The sequence below is a fragment of the Oncorhynchus mykiss genome, chromosome 22 (assembly GCF_013265735.2).
Source record: "Oncorhynchus mykiss isolate Arlee chromosome 22, USDA_OmykA_1.1, whole genome shotgun sequence".
In the NCBI taxonomy this organism is placed as follows: Eukaryota; Metazoa; Chordata; class Actinopteri; order Salmoniformes; family Salmonidae; genus Oncorhynchus; species Oncorhynchus mykiss.
In genome coordinates, this window is record NC_048586.1 from 4,577,119 (window position 1) to 4,597,476 (window position 20,358).

The 20,358-nt window shown below is 40.5% G+C and overlaps 1 protein-coding gene across 3 annotated transcripts in view; it reads right to left on the minus strand.

Annotated features, from left to right (window-relative positions):
- The window catches only part of si:ch211-269e2.1 (cohesin subunit SA-2), a 46,989-nt gene that overhangs the window by 14,896 nt on the left and 11,735 nt on the right, over nt 1–20,358 (minus strand). For all 3 annotated transcript variants that reach the window (XM_021578651.2, XM_021578649.2, XM_036958523.1), the window contains exons 7-17: nt 18,354–18,425; nt 17,952–18,156; nt 17,114–17,265; nt 16,964–17,037; nt 16,395–16,518; nt 14,246–14,344; nt 11,475–11,554; nt 10,874–10,981; nt 10,654–10,774; nt 10,451–10,568; nt 7,020–7,123 (exon numbers count right to left, since the gene is read on the minus strand). In XM_021578651.2, coding sequence (XP_021434326.2) covers nt 7,020–7,123; nt 10,451–10,568; nt 10,654–10,774; nt 10,874–10,981; nt 11,475–11,554; nt 14,246–14,344; nt 16,395–16,518; nt 16,964–17,037; nt 17,114–17,265; nt 17,952–18,156; nt 18,354–18,425 — 1,257 coding nt within the window. The remainder of the gene's footprint in view (nt 1–7,019; nt 7,124–10,450; nt 10,569–10,653; nt 10,775–10,873; nt 10,982–11,474; nt 11,555–14,245; nt 14,345–16,394; nt 16,519–16,963; nt 17,038–17,113; nt 17,266–17,951; nt 18,157–18,353; nt 18,426–20,358) is intronic.

Consider the following 20,358-nt stretch of genomic DNA (forward strand, 5'->3'; position numbering starts at 1 on the left):
GTCCATATGTTATTTCATAGTTTTGATGTCCATATGTTATTTCATAGTTTTGATGTCCATATGTTATTTCATAGTTTTGATGTCCATATGTTATTTCATAGTTTTGATGTCCATATGTTATTTCATAGTTTTGATGTCCATATGTTATTTCATAGTTTTGATGTCCATATGTTATTTCATAGTTTTGATGTCCATATGTTATTTCATAGTTTTGATGTCCATATGTTATTTCATAGTTTTGATGTCCATATGTTATTTCATAGTTTTGATGTCCATATGTTATTTCATAGTTTTGATGTCCATATGTTATTTCATAGTTTTGATGTCCATATGTTATTTCATAGTTTTGATGTCCATATGTTATTTCATAGTTTTGATGTCCATATGTTATTTCATAGTTTTGATGTCCATATGTTATTTCATAGTTTTGATGTCCATATGTTATTTCATAGTTTTGATGTCCATATGTTATTTCATAGTTTTGATGTCCATATGTTATTTCATAGTTTTGATGTCCATATGTTATTTCATAGTTTTGATGTCCATATGTTATTTCATAGTTTTGATGTCCATATGTTATTTCATAGTTTTGATGTCCATATGTTATTTCATAGTTTTGATGTCCATATGTTATTTCATAGTTTTGATGTCCATATGTTATTTCATAGTTTTGATGTCCATATGTTATTTCATAGTTTTGATGTCCATATGTTATTTCATAGTTTTGATGTCCATATGTTATTTCATAGTTTTGATGTCCATATGTTATTTCATAGTTTTGATGTCCATATGTTATTTCATAGTTTTGATGTCCATATGTTATTTCATAGTTTTGATGTCCATATGTTATTTCATAGTTTTGATGTCCATATGTTATTTCATAGTTTTGATGTCCATATGTTATTTCATAGTTTTGATGTCCATATGTTATTTCATAGTTTTGATGTCCATATGTTATTTCATAGTTTTGATGTCCATATGTTATTTCATAGTTTTGATGTCCATATGTTATTTCATAGTTTTGATGTCCATATGTTATTTCATAGTTTTGATGTCCATATGTTATTTCATAGTTTTGATGTCCATATGTTATTTCATAGTTTTGATGTCCATATGTTATTTCATAGTTTTGATGTCCATATGTTATTTCATAGTTTTGATGTCCATATGTTATTTCATAGTTTTGATGTCCATATGTTATTTCATAGTTTTGATGTCCATATGTTATTTCATAGTTTTGATGTCCATATGTTATTTCATAGTTTTGATGTCCATATGTTATTTCATAGTTTTGATGTCCATATGTTATTTCATAGTTTTGATGTCCATATGTTATTTCATAGTTTTGATGTCCATATGTTATTTCATAGTTTTGATGTCCATATGTTATTTCATAGTTTTGATGTCCATATGTTATTTCATAGTTTTGATGTCCATATGTTATTTCATAGTTTTGATGTCCATATGTTATTTCATAGTTTTGATGTCCATATGTTATTTCATAGTTTTGATGTCCATATGTTATTTCATAGTTTTGATGTCCATATGTTATTTCATAGTTTTGATGTCCATATGTTATTTCATAGTTTTGATGTCCATATGTTATTTCATAGTTTTGATGTCCATATGTTATTTCATAGTTTTGATGTCCATATGTTATTTCATAGTTTTGATGTCCATATGTTATTTCATAGTTTTGATGTCCATATGTTATTTCATAGTTTTGATGTCCATATGTTATTTCATAGTTTTGATGTCCATATGTTATTTCATAGTTTTGATGTCCATATGTTATTTCATAGTTTTGATGTCCATATGTTATTTCATAGTTTTGATGTCCATATGTTATTTCATAGTTTTGATGTCCATATGTTATTTCATAGTTTTGATGTCCATATGTTATTTCATAGTTTTGATGTCCATATGTTATTTCATAGTTTTGATGTCCATATGTTATTTCATAGTTTTGATGTCCATATGTTATTTCATAGTTTTGATGTCCATATGTTATTTCATAGTTTTGATGTCCATATGTTATTTCATAGTTTTGATGTCCATATGTTATTTCATAGTTTTGATGTCCATATGTTATTTCATAGTTTTGATGTCCATATGTTATTTCATAGTTTTGATGTCCATATGTTATTTCATAGTTTTGATGTCCATATGTTATTTCATAGTTTTGATGTCCATATGTTATTTCATAGTTTTGATGTCCATATGTTATTTCATAGTTTTGATGTCCATATGTTATTTCATAGTTTTGATGTCCATATGTTATTTCATAGTTTTGATGTCCATATGTTATTTCATAGTTTTGATGTCCATATGTTATTTCATAGTTTTGATGTCCATATGTTATTTCATAGTTTTGATGTCCATATGTTATTTCATAGTTTTGATGTCTTCACTATTATTCTACAATGTAAAACATTGTAAAAATAAAGAAAAACCCTTGAATGAGTAGTTGTGTCAACATTTGACTTTGTACTGTACATACACATTTAGCATACATGGTACTTTTATATAAAGCATTCACATAACAATAATACATTACTGAACATAAACTCTTTAATCCCAACCCTCAGCCACTCTCAGCACATCCCACCTACTGTATCACCATAGACCACCCTCGTTTGGTTCCCATGTGCCGTATATTTTTCAATTGTGCTGTGATGTTTTACATACATTTTTAACCTTTCTAATCGTATAGTATGCACAGATCATGAGCTTTCCTACGAGTATTATATTATTTATTGACTTATGTCTTTCCAAATCGACCAACACTGCAATTTATAAGGTTAATTTTAAGTGAATGTTGGGATTCTTTTACCATTTCTGAACCTGTGGCCAGAAACCACCTACATAGGGGCGATAACAGAATAAATTATCTAGACATTGTCATGTACAGTATATCCGCTCTCTGGCGCTCTAGGTCACCTGGGTAATCATTATTACGCACACCTGTCACCATTGTTACGTGCACCAGCCCCTCAGTCACACCTGGGCTTCATTGTTGTATATACAGTGGGCAAAAAAGTATTTAGTCAGCCACCAATTGTGCAAGTTCTCCCACTTAAAAAGATGAGAGGCCTGTAATTGTAGGATTTTTTTTATTTTTATAATTTATTTGCAAATTATGGTGGAAAATAAGTATTTGGTCACCTACAAACAAGCAAGATTTCTGGCTCTCACAGACCTGTAACTTCTTCTTTAAGAGGCTCCTCTGTCCTCCACTCATTACCTGTATTAAATGGCACCTGTTTGAACTTGTTATCAGTATAAAAGACACCTGTCCACAACCTCAAACAGTCACACTCCAAACTCCACTATGGCCAAGACCAAAGAGCTGTCAAAGGACACCAGAAACAAAATTTTAGAACCGTGAGCAAAAATCCCAGAACCACACGGGGGAATGACCTGCAGAGAGCTGGGACCAAAGTAACAAAGCCTACCATCAGCAACACACTACGCTGCCAGAGACTCAAATCCTGCAGTGCCAGACGTGTCCCCCTGCTTAAGCCAGTACATGTCCAGGCCCGTCTGAAGTTTGCTAGAGAGCATTTGGATGATCCAGAAGATTGGGAGAATGTCATTTGGTCAGATGAAACCAAAATATAAAACTTTTTAGTAAAAACTCAACTCGTCGTGTTTGGAGGACAAAGAATGCAGAGTTGCATCCAAAGAACACCATACCTACTGTGAAGCATGGGGGTGGAAACATCATGCTTTGGGGCTGTTTTTCTGCAAAGGGACCAGGACGACTGATCCGTGTAAAGGAAAGAATGAATGGGGCCATGTATCGTGATATTTTGAGTGAAAACCTCCTTCCATCAGCAAGGGCATTGAAGAAGAAACGTGGCTGGGTCTTTCAGCATGACAATGATCCCAAACACACTGCCCGGGCAACGAAGGAGTGGCTTCGTAAGAAGCATTTCAAGGACCTGGAGTGGCCTAGCCAGTCTCCAGATCAACCCCATAGAAAATCTTTGGAGGGAGTTGAAAGTCCGTGTTGCCCAGCAACAGCCCCAAAACATCACTGCTCTAGAGGAGATCTGCATGGAGGAATGGGCCAAAATACCAGCAACAGTGTGTGAAAACCTTGAAGACTTACAGAAAACGTTTGACCTCTGTCATTGCCAACAAAGGGTATATAACAAAGTATTGAGAAACTTTTGTTATTGACCAAATACTTATTTTCCACCATAATTTGCAAATAAATTCAGGTCATGCTGGAGGATGTTGCAGGCAGCAGAATGTTCTCCATGGCATCTCCAGACTCTGTCACGTCTGTCACGTGCTCAGTGTGAACCTGCTTTCATCTGTGAAGAGCACAGGGCGCCAGTGGCGAATTGGCCAATCTTGGTGTTCTCTGGCAAATGCCAAACGTCCTGCACGGTGTTGAGCTGTAAGCACAACCCCCACCTGTGGACGTCGGGCCCTCATACCACCCTCATGGAGTCTGTTTCTGACCGTTTGAGCAGACACATGCACATTTGTGGCCTGCTGGAGGTCATTTTGCAGGGCTCTGGCAGTGCTCCTCCTGCTCCTCCTTACACAAAGGCGGAGGTAGCGGTCCTGCTGCTGGGTTGTTGCCATCCTACGACCTCCGCCACGTCTCCTGATGTACTGGCCTGTCTCCTGGTAGCGCCTCCATGCTCTGGACACTACGCTGACAGACACAGCAAACCTTCTTGCCACAGTTCGCATTGATGTGCCATCCTGGATGAGCTGCACTACCTGAGCCACTTGTGTGGGTTGTAGACTCCGTCTCATGCTACCACTAGAGTGAAAGCACCGCCAGCATTCAAAAGTGACCAAAACATCCGCCAGGAAGCATAGGAACTGAAAAGTGGTCTGTGGTCACCACCTGCAGAACCACTCCTTTATTGGGGGTGTTTTGCTAATTGTCTAGAATTTCCACCTGTTGTCTATGCCATTTGCACAACAGCATGTGACATTTATTGTCAATCAGTGTTGCTTCCTAAGTGGACAGTTTGATTTCACAGAAGTGTGAATTTGATGACTTGGAGTTACATTGTGTTGTTTAAGTGTTCCCTTTATTTTTTGAGCAGTGTATATTTGCCACTATAATCAGTACAATATAAAATCATGTAAGCCTTGACATTTAAGTGATACTCATTCTTGAACATCATTCCAGAAAGGATTTGTAAGAGAGCAATAAAACAAGTTGTATTACATAAATGTATTTCTGTTCAACGAAAAATGCCAAAATATATAAACTCAGCTAAAAAAAAAAAAAGAAACGTCCCTTTTTCAGGACCCTGTCTTTCAAATATAATTTGTAAAAATCCAAATGTCTTCATTGTAAAGGGTTTAAACACCGTTTCCCATGCTTGTTGAACAATAACAATTAATGTACATGCACCTGTGGAACGGTCATTAAGACACTAACAGCTCACAGACGGTAGGCAATTATGGTCACAGTTATGAAAACTTAGGACACTAAAGAGGCATTTCTACTGACTCTGAAAAACACCAAAATAAACATGCCACGGGTCCCTGCTCATCTGCGTAATCGTGCCTTAGGCATGCTCCAAGGAGGCATGAGGACCGCAGATGTGGCCAGGGCAATAAATTGCGAGACACCTAAGACAGCCATACAGGGAGACAGGACGGACAGCTGATCATCCTCGCAGTGGCAGACCACGTGTAACAACACCTGCACAGGATCGTTACATCCGACCATCACACCTGCGGTACAGGTACAGGATGGCAACAACAACTGCTCGAGTTACACCAGGAATGCACAATCCCTCCATCAGTGCTCAGACTGTCCGCAATAGGCTGAGAGAGGCTGGACAGAGGGCTTTTAGGCCTGTTGAAAAGGCAGGTCCTCACCAGACATCACCGGCAACAACGTTGCCTATATTGGCAATCCCACCGTCGCTGGACCAGACAGGACTGGCAAAAATTGCTCTTCACAGACGAGTCGCAGATTTGTCTAACCAGAGGTGATGGTCGGATTCGCGTTTATCGTTGGAGGAATGAGCATTACACCGAGGCCTGTACTCTGGAGCGGAATCGATTTGGAGGTGGAGGGTCCGTCATGGTCTGGGGTGGTGTGTCTCAGCATCATCGGACTGAGCTCGTTGTCATTGCAGGCAATCTCAACACTGTGCATTACAAGGAAGACATCCTCCCCCCTCATGTGCTACTCTTCCTGCAGGCTCATCCTGACATGGCCCTCCAGCATGACAATGCCACCAGCCATACTGCTCGTTCTGTGCGTGATTTCCTGCAAGACAGGAATGTCAGTGTCCTGCCATGGCCAGCGAAGAGCCCGGATGTCAATCTCATTGAGCACGTCTAGGACTTGTTGGATCAGAGGGTGAGGGCTAGGGCCATTCCCCCCCAGAAATGTCCAGGAACTTGCAGGTGCCTTGGTAGAAGAGTGGGGTAACATCTCACAGCAAGAACTGGCAAATCTGGTACAGTCCATGAGGAGGAGATGCACTGCAGTACTTAGTGCAGCTGGTGGCCACACCAGATACTGACTTATTTTGACCCCCCCCCCCCCCCCCTCCCTTTGTTCAGGACACATTATTCCATTTCTGTTAGTCACAGGTCTGTGGAACTTGTTCAGTTTATGTCTCAGTTGTTGAATCTTGTTATGTTCATTCAAATATTTACACATGTTAAGTTTGCTGAAGATAAATGCAGTTGACAGTTTCTTTTTTTTTGCTGAGTTCATATTTTAAGGCCAAAAACATAATCACAGATACAACTAAAAGCAAGGGTTTCATCCAGCATTTACCCATCCAATCATGTGAAAGAAGCATTTCCAAACAGGGTAGTTCTCAGCTGTAGTCTGACTCCCTAATCTTCTCCCCAAAGAGTGCACTTACTCAAAGCGTTAGGTTGGAGGTGTAATAAATATGGTGTACACTATTACCAATCCAATGTTCCTAAATCCTTGTGGGGGAGTAAACGAGTCCAAACGTCAAGAAGAATGGGTGATAATGGTAATTGCACTTCAGCCTCTCCAACACACTGACCTTCTTGCATGTGCTCCTTCCCGCCAGCAGGGGTCCCTCTACTGCCTGACGCACTGATGCCACCAATAGCTCTACAACCAGAGACTGCTCTCCAGCACTCAGATCTGAGGACACACACATCATATGATATGATGCACACATAGAAACAAACACACAAATGCATGTTACAGGACAGACAGCTTTTGCACTCTGCATACACCCTCTGGTGCTATTGCTCTGTCACTTAGCATAGGCTAATTTAGCTGGGGTTTAGAACAAATATGAAACCGTTGCTAGTTTAGCGCTCAGTTGTGCGTTAGGTTAAACGTGACTGCAAGTTAAAACTCTCTTTGAAGGCTAAACCTGAATTAACCAAGGAGAGAGCAATAGACACCATTTATTCAAAACAGCACTATTCCCTGGCTAATACTCCATATTAGGGTGCCATTCTGGACACCATCCCTGGTTTTCCCAGTTCTAAATCAGATGCTGATGTCATGTGGCTCAGAGTGTGGGTGTAAGCAAAGAACTACAGGGGTGTTGACATAGATGATAGGAGCACAACATAGTCATTGGAGTACACACACATTGTTAAACATGTAGGCTTGAAAATCTAATTAAAATAAATCACATAATTACTTTAAGAAATTATTGTTTAATAACTTGTATAAGATGTCAATAAGTGTGTATATTTAAAAAAAATTGAAATGATTAATTACAGGACAGGACTCTTATTATGAAGTATTCCCCAAAAAATCGTGACCAGGAAGTGCTTCAGATTCAAAACAAGAGGATGGCGGGGCAAGCGAAGCCTGGCAACGATTTTGGACGAAGGGACAAGAGGTCGGAAATGACGGTGAATAGTGCGGACGAAATGGAGAAGAAGTTAGTGAAGCAACAGCTGAATAGCCACACCAAAACGTACAATATCAAAAGTCAAGCCAAGCTATTGTTTATAGGGAAAATATTAGCATTTATTATATTGCGGCAAACATTAGTTGGAACTTATTTTAGCCAAAGAAAATGGCTCAACAGAATGAAACAAAACACTTAGTTAAAAGTTTGGAACAGGCTATATTGCAGCAATTACCAACAAAAGGATAGTGCCTACCGTACCCAACAAATGACATCAATAGGCTGAGATCAATAATATTTATTCTACAACAGGCCTACTTGTAACTTACAGTGCCTTGCGAAAGTATTCGGCCCCCTTGAACTTTGCGACCTTTTGCCACATTTCAGGCTTCAAACATAAAGATATAAAACTGTATTTTTTTGTGAAGAATCAACAACAAGTGGGACACAATCATGAAGTGGAACGACATTTATTGGATATTTCAAACTTTTTTAACAAATCAAAAACTGAAAAATTGGGCGTGCAAAATTATTCAGCCCCCTTAAGTTAATACTTTGTAGCGCCACCTTTTGCTGCGATTACAGCTGTAAGTCGCTTGGGGTATGTCTCTATCAGTTTTGCACATCGAGAGACTGACATTTTTTCCCATTCCTCCTTGCAAAACAGCTCGAGCTCAGTGAGGTTGGATGGAGAGCATTTGTGAACAGCAGTTTTCAGTTCTTTCCACAGATTCTCGATTGGATTCAGGTCTGGACTTTGACTTGGCCATTCTAACACCTGGATATGTTTATTTTTGAACCATTCCATTGTAGATTTAGCTTTATGTTTTGGATCATTGTCTTGTTGGAAGACAAATCTCCATCCCAGTCTCAGGTCTTTTGCAGACTCCATCAGGTTTTCTTCCAGAATGGTCCTGTATTTGGCTCCATCCATCTTCCCATCAATTTGAACCATCTTCCCTGTCCCTGCTGAAGAAAAGTAGGCCCAAACCATGATGCTGCCACCACCATGTTTGACAGTGGGGATGGTGTGTTCAGCTGTGTTGCTTTACGCCAAACATAACGTTTTGCATTGTTGCCAAAAAGTTCAATTTTGGTTTAATCTGACCAGAGCACCTTCTTCCACATGTTTGGTGTGTCTCCCAGGTGGCTTGTGGCAAACTTTAAACAACACTTTTTATGGATATCTTTAAGAAATGGCTTTCCTCTTGCCACTCTTCCATAAAGGCCAGATTTGTGCAATATACGACTGATTGTTGTCCTATGGACAGAGTCTCCCACCTCAGCTGTAGATCTCTGCAGTTCATCCAGAGTGATCATGGGCCTCTTGGCTGCATCTCTGATCAGTCTTCTCCTTGTATGAGCTGAAAGTTTAGAGGGACGGCCAGGTCTTGGTAGATTTGCAGTGGTCTGATACTCCTTCCATTTCAATATTATCGCTTGCACAGTGCTCCTTGGGATGTTTAAAGCTTGGGAAATCTTTTTGTATCCAAATCCGGCTTTAAACTTCTTCACAACAGTATCTCGGACCTGCCTGGAGTGTTCCTTTTTCTTCATGATGCTCTCTGCACTTTTAACAGACCTCTGAGACTATCACAGTGCAGGTGCATTTATACGGAGACTTGATTACACACAGGTGGATTGTATTTATCATCATTAGTCATTTAGGTCAACATTGGATCATTCAGAGATCCTCACTGAACTTCTGGAGAGAGTTTGCTGCACTGAAAGTAAAGGGGCTGAATAATTTTGCACGCCCAATTTTTCAGTTTTTGATTTGTTAAAAAAGTTTGAAATATCCAATAAATGTCGTTCCACTTCATGATTGTGTCCCACTTGTTGTTGATTCTTCACAAAAAAAATACAGTTTTATATCTTTATGTTTGAAGCCTGAAATGTGGCAAAAGGTTGCAAAGTTCAAGGGGGCCAAATACTTTCGCAAGGCACTGTAACTATATACGGACCACACCATTTAAAAAAGACAGATCAAATGTAATTTCGCCAACAAAAATGTCTCAACAGAATGAAACAAAACTCATTTTGTATATTTCAACTGAGTTAGATGAATAAACATGCCTACAATAACAATACTATACAACAATAATAATAATAATAATAATAATAATAATAATAATAATAATATAAATTATAAATACAAAAATAAATAAAAGTTCCAAAATTACATCCTACCTGGATAGCGAGTTGCACACAGTAGTCTGCATTTGGCAACGCCAACATTCTTCTCAGACATTCCCCTTGTAGGAGTTTCACTATAGGCATACCACTGAGTTTCTAAACCATACTGTACTATCTTTCGGCACACTCTTTTTCCTCTAATTTTTGTTTACGTCAAGGAAAGATGCCTCTATCTTCACAATCAACAGTAGCCTAGGCCTAGGCTCTCTCACTTTCCTCAGCAGCAGGAGCGGGCATGTCAGGCAGTGCAAAAGGAGTGAGAGAATGGTGGTGTATGATAGGAAGCCAAATCTGGGATTTATTTTGACCAACTACAATTTTATTTATCGGCTTTTCATTATACATTTTTGCGGCCAAATGCCGGCTGTTACCGGCTAACGGAAACCCTGACACACACTGACCTGCATCCTGAGTGGAGGGGTCCTGTAGCAGTAACGAGGTAAGAGATGACCAGTCCTTCAGCATGGCACCAGCGCAGTCCCACAGACTGTCTACCAGGTATACTACATGCTGATGGAGCTAGAAAGAGAATACACACATTCACTGTCCACCTGTGCTGATGTAGAAACAGAATACATACCAACACACAGGCACTTTCTCTTACCGCACTGTCCTGGTAGAAGTGCAGCAGAGCCCTTACTCTGGCTGTCGTCAGCTGTGTGTGTGTGTCCTGCTCACTCGCCCCCTCTCTGAGGTCAGGTGCCGGAGTAGGGGAGCTGAGCAGCCTGACAGCAGAGATGAGAATGTCACCCCATTCACTTACTCTCACTATTATAGATACCCCAGCTAATGTATATGGTCTATGGCCAACCCACTGCACTGACCGTGTGTAGAGCAGCTCTCCTGCGGTGGTAGCCAGAGGACGATGTGAGGAGTACACCAACTGGAACAGCTGCTTATAGTCCTCAGGGTTAATAACCTCATCAGCTGACCTGAGAGGTAGGGGAAGGGGGGGGTTGGAGAGAGAAAGAAAAGGAAAGAAGGGGCGATGACCAAAGAGAGGAGGGGAAGTTGATTAAGTATTTTAGAATGGATGTCATATTAGCACCTTTATCCTCAAACTTTTGGTGACGTAACAATACGAGAGCGCCTCCGACAATTCCCCGTGAAATGACCCGCTGCAAACAAGCAGCGAATTGAACATTAATTTTGACCGAGTGGCATTCATGATAATGTGTATCCAAGTCTCTGTGTTGTGGTGTCAACACATTTCATATGCACTTTCACTCGACATTTGAGGATTTGAAAGTTTTCAGAAATAAACAGCGCAACTCAAAAGCATCAATTATAACCTAACAAACGAGGAGATTCTGGACGCTCTCTGAATGTTCAGACAGAAACAGCAATGACCAAACCCAATAAATACTGTATATGTCTCTGGATAGTTTGTGTGTTTGTGTGTGTAAAAGAGAGACAATGACTCACTGGGAGATGAGTATGAGTAGTCTCAGGGTCTGAACTGCCACCTCGTGGTCCTTGTCCAGAGTCATAGAGATCATCCTGTCCTGTAGAGATCAGATAGCACAGTTAAAAGGGGAAATCTGCAGTTGAAATGACAACGGAGCCTCTGTTTTAGAATAAAGCTGACACACACACACACACACACACACACACAGTACCAGTCAAAAGTTTGGACACACCTAATCATTCCAGGGTTTTTCTTTATTTTGACTATTTTCTACATCGTAGAATAGTGAAAACATCAACACTGATATAACACATATGAAATAATGTAGTAAACAAAAGTGTTAGTAGCAAAGTAATTACAATTTAGCAAATTAACACTGGAGTGATAGATGAGCAGATGATGTGCAAGTAGAAATACTGATATGCAAAAGAGAAGAAAAGTAAATAAAAACAATATTGGGATGAGGTAGGTAAATTGGGTAGGTTATTTACAGATGGGCTATGTACAGCTGCAGTGATCGGTTAGCTGATGTTTAAAGTTAGTGAGGGAAATATAAGTCTCCAGCTTCAGCGATTTTTGAAATTCGTTCCAGTCACTGGCAGCAGAGAACTGGAAGGAAAGGCGACCAAAGGAGGTGTTGGCTACGGGGATGACCAGTGAGATATACCTGTTGGAGAGCGTGCTACGGGTGGGTGTTCTTATCGTGACCAGTGAGCTGAGATAAGGCGGAGCTTTACCTAGCATAGACTTATAGATGACTTGGAGCCAGTGGGTCTGGCGACGAATATGTAGCGAGGGCCAGCCGACTAGAGCATACAGGTTGCAGTGGTGGGTGGTATAAGGGGCTTTGGTAATAAAAACGGATGGTACTGTGATAGACTGCATCCAGTTGCTGAGTAGAGTGTTGGAAGCTATTTTGTAGATGACATCGCCGAAGTCGAGGATCGGTAGGATAGTCAGTTTTACTAGGGTAAGTTTGGCGGCGTGAGTGAAGGAAGCTTTGTTGCGAAATAGAAAGCCGATTCTAGATTTGTTTTTTGATTGGAGATGTTTAATATGAGTCTGGAAGGAGAGTTTGCAGTCTAGCCAGACACCTAGGTATTTGTAGTTGTCCACATATTCTAGGTCAGAACCGTCCAGAGTAGTGATGCTAGTCGGGCGGGCGTGTGGGGGCAGCAAATCGGTTGAAGAGCATGCATTTAGTTTTACTAGGATTTAAAAGCAGTTGGAGGCCACAGAAGGAGTGTTGTATGGCATTGAAGCTCGTTTGGAGGTTTGTTAACACAGTGTCCAAAGGGCCAAATATATACAGAATGGTGTCGTCTGCGTATAGGTGGATCAGAGAATCACCAGCAGCAAGAGCGACACAATTGATATATACAGAGAAAAGAGTCGGCCCGAGATTTGAACCCTGTGGCACCCCCATAGAGACTGCCAGAGGTCCGGACAACAGGCCCTCCAATTTTACACACTGAACTACATCTGAGAAGTAGTTGGTGAACAAGGCGAGGCAGTCATTAGAGAAACCAAGGCTATTGAGTCTGCCGATAAGAATGACAGTCGAAAGCCTTGGCCAGGTTGATGAAGACGGCTGCACAGTGCTATCTTTTATTGATGGCAATTATGATATCATTTAGGACCTTGAGCGTGGCTGAGGTGCACCCATGACCAGCTTGGAAACCAGATTGCATTGTGGAGAAGGTACTTAATGCATTTGAGACAATCCGTTGTGTGGGGTGGTATACAGAAAATAACCCTATTTGGTAAAAGACCAAGACCATATTATAGCAAGAACAGCTTAAATAAGCAAAGACAAAATGACAGTCCATCATTACTTTAAGACATAATTAAATGCTTCACAGTTCAAGTAACAGACATCTCAACATCAACTGTTCAGAACAGACTGCGTGAATCAGGCCATCATGGTCGATCCTGGTCGAATCCTGCGGCGGGCTGGGCGCAGTGCGCGCTAGCCAAGGTTGCCAGGTGCACGGTGTAGCCTCCGACACATTGGTGCGGCTGGCTTCCGGGATGGATGCGCGCTGTGTTAAGAAGCAGTGCGGCTGGTTGGGTTGTGTATCGGAGGACGCATGACATTCAACCTTCGTCTCTCCCGAGCCCGTACGGGAGTTGTAGCGATGAGACAGGATAGTAGCTACTACAACAATTGGATACCACGAAATTGGGGAGAAAAAGGGGTAAAAAAAATTTAAAAAAAGACTGACGAGTTTCAGAAGAAAGGTCTTTGTTTCTGGCCATTTGAGCCTGTAATCAACTCCAGATACTCAACTAGTCTAAAGAAGGCCAGTTTTATTGCTTCTTTAATCAGAACAAGAGTTTTCAGCTGTTAACAATTGGGTTTTCTACTGATCAATTAGCCTTTTAAAAATGATAAAATTGGATTAGCTAACACAACATGCCATTGGAACACAGGAGTGATGGTTGCTGATAACGGGCCTCTGTACGCCTGTGTAGATATTCCTTATAAAAAAATCTGCCGTTTCCAGCTACAATAGTAATTTACAACATTAACTATGTATTTCTGATCACTTATGTTATTTTAAATGGAAAAAAACATTGCTTTTCTTTAAAAAAAAACTAGGAAATGTCTAAGTGACCTCAAACCTTTGAACGGTAGTGTTAAATACATGTAGCAACAGCGGATTTCCCATTTAACACGCATGCATCTACCCACACAAACAAGCACGCACATACAGTATACTCACACACACACACACACACTGGGTTGTGCACAGGCACATGTACTGTACACACACACACACTGTACCTTGAAGCGGCTGTTGAAGAGGTCTAGTTTGGGCAGGAGGAGCGGGTCTCCATACAGACCCTGTAGCCCCAACACACACTTCAGACGCACGTCAGGTAGCTAGGGGGAGGGAGAAGAATGTGTGTACAGTTTAAAATTGTGTTTATGTGTAACAGAGGGAATTCTGTCCCTGTCCTCCTCAGCCAGGACATGATCCCAGCATCCTCTGCACAACACATTGTCACTTGAAGAGAACTGCAATCCAAGAAGCTATCCTGTCACACCCTGAGCAGTTACAGTGCCTTGCGAAAGTATTCGGCCCCCTTGAACTTTGCGACCTTTTGCCACATTTCAGGCTTCAAATATAAAGATATAAAACTGTATTTTTTGTGAAGAATCAACAACAAGTGGGACACAATCATGAAGTGGAACGACATTTATTGGATATTTCAAACTTTTTTAACAAATCAAAAACTGAAAAATTGGCAGTGCAAAATTATTCAGCCCCCTTAAGTTAATACTTTGTAGCGCCACCTTTTGCTGCGATTACAGCTGTAAGTCGCTTGGGGTATGTCTCTATCAGTTTTGCACATCGAGAGACTGACATTTTTTCCCATTCCTCCTTGCAAAACAGCTCGAGCTCAGTGAGGTTGGATGGAGAGCATTTGTGAACAGCAGTTTTCAGTTCTTTCCACAGATTATCGATTGGATTCAGGTCTGGACTTTGACTTGGCCATTCTAACACCTGGATATGTTTATTTTTGAACCATTCCATTGTACATTTTGCTTTATGTTTTGGATCATTGTCTTGTTGGAGGACAAATCTCCGTCCCAGTCTCAGGTCTTTTGCAGACTCCATCAGGTTTTCTTCCAGAATGGTCCTGTATTTGGCTCATCTTCCCATCAATTTTAACCATCTTCCCTGTCCCTGCTGAAGAAAAGCAGGCCCAAACCATGATGCTGCCACCACCATGTTTGACAGTGGGGATGGTGTGTTCAGGGTGATGAGCTGTGTTGCTTTTACGCCAAACATAACGTTTTGCATTGTTGCCAAAAAGTTCAATTTTGGTTTCATCTGACCAGAGCACCTTCTTCCACATGTTTGGTGTGTCTCCCAGGTGGCTTGTGGCAAACTTTAAACAACACTTTTTATGGATATCTTTAAGAAATGGCTTTCTTCTTGCCACTCTTCCATAAAGACCAGATTTGTGCAATATACGACTGATTGTTGTCCTATGGACAGAGTCTCCCACCTCAGCTGTAGATCTCTGCAGTTCATCCAGAGTGATCATGGGCCTCTTGGCTGCATCTCTGATCAGTCTTCTCCTTGTATGAGCTGAAAGTTTAGAGGGACGGCCAGGTCTTGGTAGATTTGCAGTGGTCTGATACTCCTTCCATTTCAATATTATCGCTTGCACAGTGCTCCTTGGGATGTTTAAAGCTTGGGAAATATTTTTGTATCCAAATCCGGCTTTAAACTTCTTCACAACAGTATCTCGGACCTGCCTGCCTTGTTCTTCATGATGCTCTCTGCGCTTTTTAACGGACCTCTGAGACTATCACAGTGCAGGTGCATTTATACAGAGACTTGATTACACACAGGTGGATTGTATTTATCATCATTAGTCATTTAGGTCAACATTGGATCATTCAGAGATCCTCACTGAACTTCTGGAGAGAGTTTGCTGCACTGAAAGTAAAGGGGCTGAATAATTTTGCACGCCCAATTTTTCAGTTTTTGATTTGTTAAAAAAGTTTGAAATATCCAATAAATGTCGTTCCACTTCATGATTGTGTCCCACTTGTTGTTGATTCTTCACAAAAAAATACAGTTTTATATCTTTATGTTTGAAGCCTGAAATGTGGCAAAAGGTCGCAAAGTTCAAGGGGGCCGAATACTTTCGCAAGGCACTGTAACTTTAGAGCTCAGGGAGAGTGACATCAGCTAACACCTTGCAACATCTGGTTAGATTCTGCAATTGTGACAACAAAATAACGTGTTCTAACGGAAAACAAATTACACAAAAGGACACACTGACTTAAAACTTCAACAAGCCTTTGTTTCTGCAAGTAACGATGGTTAAGCTAAAAGTTAATGAACCAAGACTCCTAACTAAATGTGTCTTTGTGCAGGCTACATGTTTTTGTTGTGGTGGTTGTTGTTGCTTACCTTGTCATGCATCATCCAGCCCATGTATTTGAGGTAGCTGTCAGTCAGAAACACTGGACTGTAAAGTTTCATCCATACAGCCAGCTCTTCCATACACATGGACCGGATCTCTGGGAGCACATCCCTACAGAAGACAAAATATAAACAATTACTTTTATTACAAGTACAGTATCAGTCAAAAGTTGACACACCTAGAATGCCAACAGTGTGCAATGCTGTCATCAAGGCAAAGGGTGGCTACTTTAAAGAATCTCACTTGTTTGATTACTACAAGATTCCATATGTGTTATTTTATAGTTTTGATGTCTTCACTATTGTTCTACAATGTAGAAAATAGTAAAAAATAAAAGAAAAATCCTTGAATGAGTAGGTGTGTCCAAACTTACTGTAGATGTAATATAGTACATGCCAATACTTACCAAATGTATTTCCAACAACATTTCAATAGTCTACTTCAACTGTCTAAATAACTTATTTTGAAAATGCATTTGAAAGTAATATAAGAAATATTTCAATCCAGGTCTGATTGAAAACACAAATGGGGTGAGTAGAGCAAACAGCATGCTTACCGGTATCTCTTCAGGAAGACTCCTTTGAATATGGCATCCATCATGTTTTCTATCTCCACCCTTCTATCCTGCAGCTGAAGAAGTTACATGTAAAATGTGGTGTGACATAACACACACACACACAACCTGCACTGACACACACACACTCACCTCTGTGGTCTTCCTGTGTATTCTCTCCAGTCTTGGTGAGTTGCGTCTTCCTGATGTCTTGGTTCTCTCCACCTCGCCCAGTCTCTGGCTGTTCTCTATACTCACACTCAGACTAAGGGCTACTCCAATCAGAGAGCTTAGCAACTTCATTGCTATGGGGGTCACAACAGGAGGAGGTCATACAGATTCAACATCCTGGTGGAGGTTGCTACAGCTGCAACTCCTTGCTCTATTGCACTATTTTTTTTTTATATGATTAAATACAATCAATATAAAACATACACATACAAACGACGACATCATACAAACAACAACTACATCACACCTGCCAAGACCCACATCTCCAGCTCCCGTACCACTTTTCGCCACATGGCCTCAAAATCTGTCGCCCACACTTTCCATTTTTAGATTGTAAAGCATTTGATCTTTCCATTGTGTGAACAACAGAGGATTGGAACATTTCCAGTTTAAAGATATATTTTTTTCTTTCTGATTAATGAGAAAAGTATTGTCCAACCCATTGGGTATCTCACTGCACCCTCATATGACCATCTTGAAATATGCAGACAGATTAAAGAGTACATTTACATTGTAATACTTCTGACACCCATCTTTCCAACTCCGCCCATAACTTTCGGACGTTATAACATTCCCAGAAGGCATGAATTATTGAGTCATTAGTAGTTTCACACTTCAGACGTCAACAATAAAGCCATTTGATATTTCACACACACACACCTTGGGCATCTTTAGAGGTGCTTTGCCATGCGTGTGTGACATCTGCCAGAGTGCAGGGGTGTGTGTGTGCGCGCGCTGCCAGTGTATGTGTTTTTGTTACCTGCCAATGTGCAGGTGTGTCTGAAGGCTCGTACACGGGAGTCGGACAGCTCGGTGAGCAGAGAGATGAGTGTGTCCATGAGGTAGCTGTCAAAGATCACATTGTATTGACACTGGGTTACCAACACCGACACAAACTCACAGAACTCACCACGGAACCGGCGCCAGTACGGACCAGACATGGTGAGAGGATATTCCCCACTGTCCTACACAGACAGACGCACAAACACACAGAGAGAGATGGAAAGAGACACAGAGAGAGCGAAACTAAGTGAGGGAATATTGGTAGCTATGAAAACTTGAACTTGACTAAACTTGAAGTGCGGGACTTAACATGAAAATGGGGAACTAGATTCGTAAAGTGCTTTAATTTCTTAAATGTAAATTCGTATCTGAAACTGACCATGTCCATGGGCCACGTGACTGTGAGGATCCAGGGGAAGGCCAGGAATTTCTTATACTGCAGCCCCGAACCCTGACACACACAATTATTTCAGAGTTAATTTCAGAGAAATAATGTTGTTGCAAAATGGTATATATATATATATATATATATATCTGCCATAATCTTGAAGCACTGCTAGGGTTTACACAGTCAAATGAGACAAATATTTTTTTAAATAAAAATAACTGTACAAGTTAGGGATTGAATGTTATTCATACGGGTTACATGGAGAAAAATCAGACCTCTCTGAAATGAAAATGGATGGCCCTCCCGTCAACAAAATATATTTCACCTTAAATGCTTGGAAGAAAAATAAATAATAATAATAATAATAATAATAATAATAGACACTCCCCTATTCCAGAAAAAAGTGGATAGCAGAGAACATGTCTACTAAGAAAATAACCCTCACTTCTTGCACAGACCAGAGCCTTACAGTAGCTTCCGAAAGTATTCATCCCCCTTGGCATTTTTCCTACTTTGTTGCCTTACAACCTGGAATTAAAATAGCTTTTTGGGGGGTTAGTATCATTTAATTTACAACATACTACCACTTTGAAGATGAGCGTGCATAACTATTCACCCCCCCCCCCCCCCCCCCCCCCAAAGTCAATACTTTGTAGAGCCACATTTTGCAGCAATTACAGCTGCAAGTCTCTTCGGGTATGTCTCTATAAGCTTGGCACATCTAGCCACTGGGATTTTTACCCATTCTTCTAGGCAAAACCGCTCCAGCTCCTTCAAGTTGGATGGGTTCTGCTGGTGCACAGCAATCTTTAAGTCATACCACATATTCTCAATTGGATTGAAGTAGTTGCTTTGACTAGGCCATTCCAAGACATTTAAATGTTTCCCCTTAAACCACTTGAGTGTTGCTTTAGCAGTATGCTTAGGGTCATTGTCCTGCTGGAAGGTGAACCTCTGTCCCAGTCTCAACTCTCTGGAAGACTGAAACAGGTTTCCCCTCAAGAATTTCCCTGTATTTAGCGGCATCCATTATTCCTTCAATTCTTACCAGTTTCCCAGTCCCTGCAGATGACAAACATCCCCACAGCATGATGCTGCCACCACCATGCTTCACTGTGGGGATGGTGTTCTCAGGTGATGAGAGGTGTTGGGTTTTCCTTGATGGCCTAAAAGCTCAATTTTAGTCTCATCTGAGTACCTTCTTCCATATGTTTGGGGAGTCTCCCACATGCCTTTTGGCGAACACCAAACTTGTTTGCTTATTTTTTTCTTCAAGCAATGGCTTTTTCCTGGTCACTCTTCTGTAAATCCATCTTTGTGGAGTGTACAGCTTAAAGTGGTCCTATGGACAGATACTCCAGTCTCCGCTGTGGAGCTTTGCAGCTCCTTCAAGGTTATCTTTGGTCTCTTTGTTGCCTCTGATTAATGCCCTCCTTGCTTGGTCCATGAGTTTTGGTGGGCAGCCACTCTTGGCAGGTTTGTTGTGGTGCCATATTCTTTATTTTTTTATATAATGGATTTAATGGTTCTCTGTGTGATGTTCAAAGTTTCTGATATTTTTTTATAACCCAATCCTGAACTGTACTTCTCCACAACTTTGTCCCTGACCTGTTTGGAGAGCTCATTGGTCTTCATGGTGCCGCTTGCTTGATGGTGTTGCAGACTCTGGGGTCTTTCAGAACAGATATATATGAGAGATATATGAGAGAGATCATGTGACAGATCATGTGACACAGATGGACTTCATTTAACTAAGTATGTGACTTCTGAAGGTAATTGGTTGCACCAGATCTTAGTTAGGGGCGAATACTTATTCACCCCTTTTTTTTTTAAATATATTATTTTTTAAAGTAATTTTTTTCATTTCACATCACCAATTTGGACTATTGTGTATGTCCATTACATTAAATCCAAATAAAAATCAATTTAAATTACATGTTGTAATGCAACAAAATAGGAAAAATGCCAAGGGTGTGAATACTTTTGCAAGGCACTG